General features: G+C 37.6%; 1 protein-coding gene across 11 annotated transcripts in view; it reads right to left on the bottom strand.

Annotated features, from left to right (window-relative positions):
- Erc1 (ELKS/RAB6-interacting/CAST family member 1) overlaps positions 1-13084 on the bottom strand; it is a 537557-nt gene that overhangs the window by 210122 nt on the left and 314351 nt on the right. For 8 of the 11 annotated variants that reach the window (XM_008839745.3, XM_029566790.1, XM_008839744.3 and 5 more), the window contains one exon: positions 1017-1148. The exons of the other annotated variants lie outside the window; for them this stretch is intronic. In XM_008839745.3, the coding sequence (XP_008837967.1) occupies positions 1017-1148 (132 nt within the window). The remainder of the gene's footprint in view (positions 1-1016; positions 1149-13084) is intronic. 11 annotated transcript variants of the gene reach the window in all.

Raw genomic sequence — 13084 nt, 5'->3', positions numbered from 1 at the left:
CCAGCCTGTTTTATATATTTAGTGCCAGGCCGGCGTGGAGTAAAGGGGAACCCTATCCAAAAAAAACCAAAAAAAAAAAAAAAAAAAAAAAAAAAAAAAAAAAAAAAAAAAAAAAAAAGAGTTCCTCTTACCCTAGTCACAATGGCTAACATCAAGAAAACAACCAGGCAAGGATTCTAGGAAAGGGGAACCCTCATTCACTGTTGGTGGAATTGCAAACTGGTACAGCCAGTATGGAAATCAGTATGGAGAATCCTAAAAAGCTAACAGTGCAGAGCATAGTAGCACAGGCCGGCCTTTAATCTGAGCACTGGCATACCTTTAATCCCAGCATTCAGGAAACAAAGGCAGGCAGATTTCTGTGAGATCAAGGCCAGCCTGGTCTACATAGCAAGTTCCAGGCCAGCTGGGACTACAGGGAGACCCTACCTTAAATATACCCCCCAAGAAAACCAAGTATGAACTTGAAGCATATAAAACAAATTCCATGGACAGAAATGGTAGAACTCCTTCAAGCTACCATGAGGCTGAGACAAGTTCATTTGGTAATGGAGTACCACAGTATCTGACATTCAAATGTACTCATAACTTCTTACAACCTTAAAAGCTCTCTGAGCATGGTAAGATATAAAATAAATAAACTATATTCTCATTGAAATTAATGTCTTTGAGTCAGACATGTTTGTGTTTCCTCATTTACCTTAAAAGCTAGGGCTTCACATAACCTTGTAGCAAACAGAGAAGCTCCATGTTAGCTCATTAGACACATTATTAGCTTTTACTATATAAATGTATGAAATCAGTCCTAATTATCATCAGAGACCTGAACATTAACATGAGTCAACTTTTGCGCTATTTTATTCAGTCACTACATAAGTTTAAATACTAAAACTTGATGAAGTAGCTCTGTTACTCCAAGAACAGTCAGCATGTGGAGCTGACCTCGAGCTACCCTGGATGTGTTTTACCTTGTATATACCCAGCAGCAGTGCCAGTAGCTACATAAAATCGCAGACCTGTTTCTCAGCACTGGTCCTGGCTGATTCCTCTTGTGCTAGCACCATTTCCCGCTCTGCAGTTATCTGTACACTTTCTCTCAGTGCTTCTTCCAGCTCTTCAATCCTGTCATCCTTCTTACGGAGACTGTCCTGGAAAACGATTAAGACTGGGTGAAGTAAGCTAATCAGTTAACACAAGAGCCTAGTCATGAAGGAAGGGCTATTTGCTTATTAGCCATCCTTCCCTTTAGAAGCAAATTGAGGCCAGAAAGATGAAAGAATTAAAAAGGGAAGAAAAGAAGAGAAGGAAGCTGAAGTCCAATATTAAGAGCACAGGATCAAGTTAGTGAAGCAAGACAAACATGATGCACTTGCTCTCTGCAACAGAGAGAAGGAAACTACTGGTGTTAGATGGCATAGGCAGCAAGAGATTAACTATGTAAAAATACAAAGCTGTTCCCCAACTACTGTGTAAACTGTGCTCAAAGCAAGCTCTGTTCAAGTGAACAGAATGATCTTTCCTATACATGATTTTGACAAAATATTGTTTTAAACGAAGGTATTTTCTAACATTTCAGGAAAGTGAAACTTTCTCTTACCCACATGAGAAACTGGCAGCAGCTATATGCAAGTGGCTGGCATGAATGTGAGTGAGCAATTTAGCTAACTAAGCAATGTGCTCTAGAACTTATACAACTTTTTGGAAGGTGATTACAGATTCATCCAAAACACAAAATTCTACAATTAAGATCATATAAGACAGTAGAGGTGGTAAGGAAGATAAATGAAGAAGCAGTCAAATAAAATTGAAAACTGGATTAATCGGGTTATTGTTAAGTACACTCTTTTCAAATTCTTATATAGTATTAAGAATAAAGTACTGCCTTTTATTAAAAGATGAAAACACCTAAGAAGGTCTGCCTGGATACTGACACGCAGAAGAATAAAAGTAAGTCTTTATCTCTTACAGACAACTGCCAGCTCAAAACTAAAAACTTGAAACTGAAGCAGACATGATGGTTTACATCCGAATACCAGCACTCATGGGACTGAGGCAGGAGAAATGAAGTTTTCCATTCCTGCCTAACTCAAATGGCATGACATTCTTTCTCTTCTCTATCTTCTGCCTCTGTGAAACTGTTGAGATTTATACCTTGTCTGGTTTGGAGATTTTTTTTTTTTTTAACAGCAATAAAACTGTTCTCAAACTTTAAAAAAATTTTTTAAAGAAAAAGGAAAAGAAAATATTGTATATATACAATGGAAATACTGCCAAGTCTTAGAAAGAGGGAAAGCCTTTCATTTTCCATAATCTAGATGAACCTAGAGGATATTAAGTGAAATAACCAAGCGGACACAGGTAAACTGTATATACGGAATTTTAAAAGTTGATGTGATAGAAGTAGAGAACAGGATGGTAGCTACTGAGGACTGAAGAAAGTAAAAATGGAAAGAGGATGGTTTAAAGCTAGGTAGAAGAAGTGATTTGTGATGTTCTACAGCACTGTAGGCCAAAAATAGTTGGCAACCATCATTCAACTAAAGCCAGGTAATAAAGAGAATTTTGAATATGCATAGCACAAACAAATGAAAAAGCCTGAAGTGACAGACATAGCATTATCTTGTTTTGATCACTACCTGTTACATACATGAGATAATAGTAAGACAATGAAGATAGGAAATATTCACTTCTACTTCACTGATAAAATTTATAACTAATGAGTATAATCTGGTTCAATTTTGTAATCGTAATATATATTTGTCAAGGTAAGCCAAGAGTTTCTATTGTATTAAATTACATCTTTTATAGAAAACATTTTATTTATTTTTTATGTATATGAGTGTATTGCCTGCATGTATGTAAGTGCACCCATGTTGTGCAATGCCCACAGAGGTCAGAAGAGAGCATTGGATTCTCCTGGAACTGGAATTATGTACAGTTGTTAGCCACTACATAGGTGCTGGGAATTGAACCCAGGTCCTCTGCAAGCAGAGTCAATATTCTTAACCACTGAGTCAACTCTCCAGCCTCTTAAATTACATCTTAAATAAACTTAATTTAATAAACTATTGAGCCAATGCCAAAAAAGAACAGGAAAACCTTTGAATTTTCAGGTTTAGGGTTTCGATAACACTAGAGCACCAAACACACAGCATATGCATGTACATTATCATTCATGCTTGTTCTAACATTTTTAGAAGACTAAATACATTTTTCTCTATGTGGATTGTAATATAGATTCTCTTATGTTTTATGTTGAGAATAGTAAAGAAAAGACCTTAAAAACTTTTAGGTCAATGATTACTTATAGAGAATCAAAAAATTAATAAACACTGGAGTTTTTATGGCAATACAGGAATCTAGAAGATAATTGAGCAATACCTTCAAATATCTAAGGGGAAAAAACATTTTCTAATTTAGAATTTTCCCTCCCAACTGTCAGGTGAGTATTAGTGCAAACTGCAAACTCTCAAAATTGGCACCCAATCACAGACTCTCTCAGGACAGCCATGAGGTATACTCTATGTACCCAAAGAAGAAAGTATAGAAAGAATCCAGGCATCTCATAGCCCACAGTGATGGGAGAAGCTCCAGAAAAAGTAGGTCACCAAGAGAATAAAGTGTAGACTGCAGCAGAAGACAGATGCAAGTGTTTTAAAGAATAAAAGTTGATGAACAAACTACTTGGGGATAATTAATAAGGAGAGATGTATTTTATAACAGTACAAAACACTAGGAGGAATTTAAAAGTTTTAGCAAGGAATTAAAGAATAAACTCATAAAAATAACTGAAAAACAAAACCCAAACCACCTGAAACGGGAAAAATTAAAGCACACTAGGAAAAAGTGTAAATCATAATATGTTTATTGCTTTTTATTATTTTAATCATATTGAGACCCCCTGTTCATCTATTCTCGGATCTACCTCCACTTCCCTGTCACTTCATGTCCTTCACTGTTTCTTAAGGCCTATAGAATCTAATTTGTTTTCCCCAAATACTCTTAGGTGTGGGTCCCTCCCCTGGGGCCTTGTTAACCTAATCAGCATCACACCCTTAAACCAGCTCTCCCTCCCCGAGTAGCTATCAATTGCCCATAGTTTCTCCACTAGGGGTAGGGCTATGAACTCACTCATAGCCACTTGATTTTTGACACAAACACCAAAAACTCTAATTGGAGAAAAGACGGCATCTTCAAGAAATGGTGCTGGTCTAACTGGATAGTTACATGTAGAAGAATGAAACTGATCCCTATCTCTCACCCTACACAAAACTCAAGTCCAAATGGATCAAAGACCTCAATATAAGACCTTATAGTCCTGAATTTGATGAAGAAAATAAGGAATAGATGTGAACTTATATAGGCATAGGAAAGGAGTTGCTGAACAGTACAGATATAAGACAACTGACAAAAAGGACCTCATGAAACTAAAAAAGCTTCTTGTAAAGCAAAGGACACTATCACTCAAGTGAAGAGGTAGCCAAGAAAACGAGAAAAAAGCTTTACCAGCTATAGATCTGACAGAGGGTTTGTATTTAGAATATACATGGAACTTAACAAAAAAAGAGAGAGAGAGAGAGAGAGCAAGGAACTAAGTTCTCCAAAGATGAAATACAAAAGGTTGAGAAATATTTTTTAAAATGTTCAATATTTTGAGCCATTATGAAAACGTAATTTAGACTATTCTGAGATTTCATCTCACCCAAGTCAGAATAGTAAGATCCAAAAGACAAATGATGACAAATGCTGGTGAGGATGTGGGGAAATGGGAACAGTTATTCACTGCTGGTAAGAGTGCAAATTAGGGGCCTGGAGAGATGGCTCAGTGGTTAAGAGCACTGGCTGCTCTTACAGAAGACCTGGGTTCTATTCCCAGAACATCTACATGGCAGCCAACAACTATCTGTAACTCCTGTTTCATGGGAATCTGATGCCATCTTTGGGGACTGCATGACACATTGCACTTACATACATGCAGGCAATATACCCATACACATAAAAGTAACAAACAAAAAAAAGGTTTTTTTTTTTTTTAAAAAAAGAATGTAAATTGCTACAAGCTACCATGGAAACCAGTGGAGATTCCTCAAAGAGCTAGAAATACATCAACCACATGATCCAGCTATACCATTCTTGGGCACATATCCAAAGGACTCTATCCTACTACAGAGACTCCTGCTTGTCCATTTTCATTGCTTCTCTGTGCACAATAGACAGAAAATGGAAGCAACTCAGATGTCTAACAACTGATGAAGGGGTAATGAAAATATAATGTAGTTACACAATGCAATATTTTTCCGTTGTTAAGACAAACAAAATTATGGAAATTTCAGGTAAATGGAAAAAATGAAAACAACTATCCTGAGTGAGGCAACCCAAAAAGACAAATGTCCCATGTTCTCTCTTGTAAGTGAATGCTAGCTTTGAAGCTTTAGATATGGTTAGTGTGTTTCAACTGGAAAGTCGATAGATGTCAGGAAACTACTAATGGGGCTATGAGGGTGGCTTCCTGGGAGGGGACACAGAATATAGTGATATAAAGAGGGAAAGGGGACTAATGGGATAGGAAGGGTTAAATAGAGTGGAGAATAGGAGGGCAGAGTAGAGGAGGGAGTATAGGGAGAGATAACCAACACTAAAGGCCTTTTGACAAAGTCATATGGAAACCTACTACTGTGGAAACTTCTTAAAATACATACAAATAACACTTTTATAAGGGACATCATAGCACGATAAGAGTCCTTGTCATTCTGCAAATAGTAACAATATTTGAAATGTAACCCAACAGCAGAGAACAAAAATGAAAGGTTTCAAGCTTTTTTCACCATCACCTTGTCTTTGGAAACAGTTTCTTTTACTATCATGTTTACTAAACTAATACTATGTACAATTTGGTGATGGAGATAGACACAAAATTCTAATGACAAAACTACTCATTTATGTAATGGTGTATTTGGGCTTGAAAGAAAAGGAAAAAACTGGCATCTGTTCACTACCTGGTGTCAGTTATCACCAGTTTCCTTTAGTATGTAGGAGCCAGTAACACATTGCTTGGCAGGGCTGGGAATTCAGTTCAGTTATAGAGTACCTGCCTAGCATGTATGAGGCTCTATGTTCAATTCCCAGCAGTGCAAAAAAAAAAAATACACACACACACACACACACACACACACACACATATATATATATACGGGGGCGGGGAAGGGAGGAGAGGGAAAGAGAGAAAATGGTTGGTTAACAAAGTACTAGACATTACAAGGTTTGAAGCACCAGAAACTTCCTTTCTGCTTGTTGAATATGTGCTAAAGTTTATTTTCTCTTTTTTTTTTTAAAAAAAAAAACCAAGAAGTTTCACTAGAATTTAAAACAGAATTCTATAAAGAAAATGATTCATTTACATGTACATCTTTTCACCCTCTCTTTGGGGGCTATTTTTCAGACATGGTCTCATATAGTTCAGGCTGGCCTTAAACTTGCTACTTAGACAAAGATGACCTGGAACTCTTGACTCTCCTGATTCTGTCTCTCAAGTGCTGGTATTATAGACACACGGTATATACATACGTGTGTGTGTGTGTGTGTGTGTGTATTATGCATATATATCGTATGTCCATATTTTAACTGTGACTTGTCACTAAAGAGGATATGTGGACAGGTATGGTAGCACATGTCTTTAATCCCAGCACTCAGGAGGCAGAGGGCAGAAGGATCTCTGTGAATTCAAGGCCAGCCTGGTCTACTTAGTGAGTTCCAGGCCATCTGGGTCTACAGGGAGATGCTGTTTCAAAAAGTCTAAAAAGGAAAAAGGAGCAGATGTGAAATTTTCCATTTGTAGTGTGTCACATCAGTCCCCAAACGTTGAAGTTTTAGAGCATTTTGGTTTGAATTTTCACATTAGAGATTTTCAACCTATAATTTACTGTTCAGTGTGCCAGCCACTAAAAACAGAAGACTACTGAGCACTTAAAATGTGACTGGTCCAAACGGAGATGGAATATAAATCACACTGAATTCTAAAGACTTAATATTCAAAAACAGAAAAACTGTAACATATTTCTTCAGTAATTTTCACATTGTTTATATACTGAAATATTATTATAATGATAGTGTATTATTTAACATACTATAATATTAAAATATATTATTAAAATTGATGTCTGTGTGGAAGGTTTTAGAAGGTGTGGCTATCCTGGAGGAAGCACATCACTGGGGGTGGGCTTAGAGAGTTCTTAAACCTTGCCAGATCTCCAGTCGCTCTCTTGCTTCCTGTGCCTGTATGATGACGTGAGAGCTTCACTTCTGCTGCTCCTGCTCTAGCCACCTCCAGCCACCATGCCTCCCTGCCATGACGGACTGTAATTCCCCTGGAACCGTAAGCTCAAACAAACTCTTCCTTCTATAAATTGCTTGGGTCAGTGTTTCTACCACAGCAACAGAAAAGCGACTAATACAATGTCATCTGATTACTTTTAGTTTTTAATAAGACTTCAGAAAATATAAATTACACACGTAGGGCACAAGTTTTCACTAGAGAAGCCTCTTAACTAGAGCAATTTTACATGAAATGTTCCTATAAATTTATATATATGTATATATTCCCTTATTTATTACATAAGATTGTGATGCTTTCTTAATTTACAGACTATTAGCAAACAGATATAAGTTAAAGGGGATATAATCCTTATTACAAACATCACCAAAAGCTCAAACAATACTCAGTTCTGATAATTACTACTGTGATATTAATAATTTCAAACAGCAGTGACTTTTATGCCAGTAGAGAAAACCAAACTGTAGAGCGGGGTGGGGGGGGACGACAAATACTTAGGATATGGTAGATCATTATAACTTTAAGGCCAGTCTGTTGCTATATAACAAGTTATTTCCCTCTCAGCAACTTAAGAGAACAACAAACACTATCTCTCAATTCCTGTGGACTAGGCATTCAAATACAGCTTCACAAATACTTCTGGTTCCAAGTCACTTGTGTTGGACCCAAAATTAAACCAGACTTCAATACTTTGTTTTGACTTACAAAGCTGGCATGCTGGGCCAGCTGTAGACAAAGGGCATCTTCTTTCCTCAGGGCTGCTTGAGTAACAGTAACACTGAGGCTACCTTCCATCTCAGCAAGTATTACAAGAGAGCAAGGCAGAAGGATCAATGTCTTTTATGGCCTGTGTCAGAAGTCACGCATCACCTCTTCTGCCTTCCTCTACTATTCACAATTGAACTCTGGTACTTAGCCCTGACAAGGACTACAAAAAGGTGTGACTGCCAGGAACTGGAGATAACGTAGAGCCCAACAGGAAGGCAGTTCCCATAGAAACTGAGGATGCATTTTCAGTGAAATAAAACTAGATTATCACAAGGGCAAATTTCTTCTGAAAAAAAAAATAGCTCACTAGTTGCACAAGATCTTTATTATTCATAGGCATTTATGAAGATCTATTAAAATGGAACCCAAACATACCTAAAAGGTAAACAGCAAGGATAAAAGTGATCACACAACTGGAATATGGATCAGTATGTCAGTGGATGTGAAAATGGCAGAATATGCTCTAAGAAATTATTCAAAATAAAACTTGAATTGAGTTCTAAGAACAGGCTTTCTTGGAATTGTGGTTTAAAATGTCAGTCATTCAACTCACAAAATACAAAATGATATGGCACTTATCACATTTTATTAAAATACATATGTATAATGAACATTTATTTTATGAGTGTTTTACTCGCACATGTATATGTGCTCCCATGCATACAATGTCCACAGAGGCCAGAAGATGACATCAGATTCCCTGGAACGGGAGTAAGGATGGTTGTTAGCTGCTATGTGGGTGCTGAGAATTGAACCTGGGACCTCTGCAAGAGCAGCCAGTGCTCTTAATCAATGAGCCATCTCTTCAAAGTTTATTAATAAACTTTGTGGGCTAGGGATACAGCTCAGTTCATCAAGCTCTTATATAGTATGCATGGACCCGGGACTCAATCCCCAGAACCCCCACTTAAATCAGATTTGGTCATGCACAGGTGTAATCCCAGCATCCAGAAGATAGAGGCAGGAAGATCAGAAGTTCAAGATCACCTTCTGCCTACACAGTGAATAAGAGACCAGCCCTAGGCTACTTGAGACCCTGTCTCAAAAAAAAAAAAAGTTGATCACAGGATACTTTAATGGATTCTCATGTTTGATTATTTGGGGAATCAACCAATTTTAAATAATATATGAGGCCAATGCTGTCTTCATGGCTCCACTGAATAAAGATATCCTTCTTCTACCCCAGTCTTCCTGCAAGAAAGGACTCTACTTTCATTATAACCGAATTAACCTTTATATCGTAAACAGGAGGAAAGGTCAGAGCTTTAGCCCTCACACAGTCTAATTTAAGCACCAAGGCAACTCTCCAACCCCCAAAACCATCTATTTTAAAATTACATATGATCTAATTCCAAAATTACTTGTTTTTTATCTTTCCTTCAGACAGACTCTCACTAAATACCCCAAGCTGGCCTCAAACTTTCAACCCTCCTACTTCAGTTTTCCAAGTGCATGATGTGGGATTACAGGAGTGGGCCACCATACCCAGCTCTAAAACTGTTAAAAGGGTGATTTTAAATGTTTGTATTGCAAATAAATAAGGATGGGAAGTAACAAATACGCTAAATAACCTTTTTCTACAATATGCATATACTAAACAGCAGCTCATACCCTACCAATACATACAACTATTACTTCTCTATTAAAAATAAGACTACAGAGAAAATATGTGGGCTACATAAGGAGTTAGTCAATTTATTGTTGTTTTTCTGTTTGGTGAGGCTTGGAATGTAACCCAGGGCCTGACACATGATAGGCAAGTATTTTACCACTGAACTATGTTCCAACCCTGAAGTTAGTCACTTTCAAAGCATCCATAATTTAGGGGGAAATTATTAAACTGGCAGTCTAGTGGAATAAAATTAAGTGGGAAAAGTTCAAGCTATTAATGAATTCCTCATCTGCTAAAATAAAAAGAAGACCCCACATTCCTGTGACAGCTCTAACTGTGAGTTCACTTAGGCAAATTAATAGGAACTTTAGATCCTTTGGCAACTCCTATGGCTCAGCCCACTGATACACTACTTCTCTAAACTTTGCTTCTTGGACTAAGCTTGTAACCATGATCCCATGATGAAGCCTTGGGAAGAAAGGAGCTATTCTAAGGAGAGATATTTGTGTCCCTCCCTTCAGCTACCAGATTGTCATCTTTCTTAACAGTTGCAAACTTAGAGTGTTTAACAGGCATGAAAAAATATGAGTTAAAGCTGAGTGTTATTCTAAGTGATGTAACACAATCACAGAAAAGCAAGCAATGTACGGTCTCCTACACGTGAGTATATATATTCTGATGTAACACCAAGAGCCAGAGAAATGGACAGGACACATGGAGGTAAAAGAAAAGAAAAAAACCAAAAGTGGGGGTTAGTAGGGAACAGAAGTTACCAGTGGGGAGGTGGGGAAAGTGGGAGTGTTCTGCAGAGAGATTTTTATTTGGAACGTAAGATCCTGACTCATTCTGCGTTTAACAGAGTTGATGGCTCCTCAGTCCATACCTTTGATAGGTATAGAAAAGAAGCCTTTTGTATCCTTTTTTGTTATTCAGCTTCAACTCATATTTATTCATGCCTGTTAAACTAATTTTGCAACTGTTAAGAAAGATGATAGTCGATCTGTGTAGCAGCAGACTGCCAGACAGTGCTAGGTCTGGCCTCCTTCTGACATAGGGGCTGAGAACACAGGGGTGGCCTGAGAGCTCCCGGATCCTGCCTCCATGTGGTGGGGTCCAAACCTTAGAAAGAAGCCTGAGTGATCTGACTGGAACCTGACTTGGGCTTCTGTGGGTGCTCCTGAATAGCTGATCTGAAGCCATCAGTTCCCTCCAAAATAAAACCTGAGAGAACCTGAAACCTGTACCAACCAGCTTTACATAACCAATAAGGAAAGGACCTAGGTACCCCGATAATACAAACAGAAGCATACGTCAACTTAATTCTCATATCAGAATCATAAACAAAAATAAATTCACGTGCCAAAATCACAATGAAAGAATAATAAAATGGAAAGTCAAAATACTATGTCCTCACCAAACTCCACTAGTCCTGTAGAACAGTTCTATAAGAAGAACCCAAGACATAACCCAGGACACTGAATTTAAAAGAATAATCATAAACATGATCAAGGAATTCAACGAATTTAAAACAACACACCAACAAACAAATTGAAGAGCTAAAAAAATAGGTATAAACATCTGAATGAATTCACAAAAAGAGATAGAAACACTGAAAAAAACTTGGGCAGAAATGAAAAAGGAAGCGCAAAACTCAATAAGCCAATTTGAAACAACAGGGGAAAGCCTCACCGCTAGAATGAATGAAATGGAAAACAGAGTATCGACACTTGAGGGTAAAGATGAAGAACTGGGTAACTTAAGCAAAGGTTATGGAGAATTTAAAAAAACAAAGGAATGGAATATGCAAAAGATGAGGGACACCATGAAAAGACCAAATCCACAGATCACAGAAATAGAGGAAAGAGAAGAATTTCAGGTTAATGGTATTGACCAGATCTTAAACAGCATTATACAAGAGAATTTCCCAAAATTAAGGAAAGACATCCCCATACAAATACAGGAATCACATGGAACACCAAATAGACAGGATCAGAAAAGAAACTCCCCACAACATATCATAGTAAAAACACTGAATGTACAGAACAAACAGAGAATACTGAAAGCAGCAAAAGAAAAACAAGCCATGTACAAAGGAAAGCCCATCAGAATTCAGCTGACTTATCAATGCAAACTGGAAGCCAGAAGAGCCTGGACCAGGGGATTTCCAGTTCTCCATGACAACAGATGCCAGTCTGAATACTATACCCAGCAAAAATGTCTATTATAGTTGAGGGGGAAAGAAAAATCTTCCATGATACGAATAGCATGAAAGAATACATGTCCACAAATCCAGCCCTTCAAAGAACACTTGAAGCAATACAGAGAGCAGAGAGAGAAACAACTATACCCCAGGGGCAATGAGAGAAAACAAATAAAGGTATAAATGAGGAAACACAAAAGTAGACAGAGAACACAAGCAGTAATCAAAATGATGGGAACCAATACACACCTTTCAATAATAACCTTAAATGCCAATGGACTGAACTCTCCAGTCAAAAGACACAGGCTAAGCAAATGGATTAAGAAACAAAATCCATCTCTTTGCTGTCTGTAAGAAACCCATCTCACCTTCAAGGACAGGCACTACCTTATGGTAAAAGGATGGAAAAGAATATTCCAAGCAAATGGCACTAAGAAACAAGGAGGAGTTGCAATACTAATATCTGACAAAATAAACTTTAAAGTAAAACTATGCAGAAGAGATAAGGAGGGTCACTTCATTCTGATCAAAGGAACAGTTAACCAAGAAGATATTACAATCCTTAATATATATGCACCAAACTCTGGTGCACCTAAATCTGTAAAAACACTACAGGACTTTAAGGGACAGATTAAACCCAACATAGTAATAGCAGGGGACTTCAAAACCCCACTGTCTCCATTAGACAGGTCAACTCGACAAAGAATAAACAGAGAGACTGAATTAAATGATACGACACATCAAATGAACCTAACAAACAACTTTCAAATATTCCACCCAAGCACCAAAGAATACAATTTCTACTAAGCACCCCATGGAACTTTTTCAAAAATTGACAACATACTGGACCACAAGACAAACCTCAACAAATACAAAAAAAATGAAATAATTCCATGCATTCTATTGGGCCACAATGCAATAAAGCTCAAAATCAACCTGAAAAAAAGCCCTAGTCATGAACTCATGGTGACTGAACAATAAACAATGAGTGAGTCAAAGGAAAAATTAAGAAAGAAATAAACAGCTGGAGAGATGGCTCACCAGTTAACAGCACTGACTACTTTGCAGAGGACCTGGGTTTGATTCCCAGTATCCACATGATGGCTATAAACCATCCTTAACTCCAGTTTCAGGGGAATCTGAAGCCCTCTTGTCACCTCCACTACATGGCACG

Source organism: Nannospalax galili, unplaced genomic scaffold, assembly GCF_000622305.1.
Source record: "Nannospalax galili isolate Female #2095 unplaced genomic scaffold, S.galili_v1.0 scaffold199, whole genome shotgun sequence".
In the NCBI taxonomy this organism is placed as follows: domain Eukaryota; kingdom Metazoa; phylum Chordata; class Mammalia; order Rodentia; family Spalacidae; genus Nannospalax; species Nannospalax galili.
The sequence above is the reverse complement of the archived record's forward strand: the minus strand, read 5'-3'. Positions and strand labels throughout refer to the sequence as shown.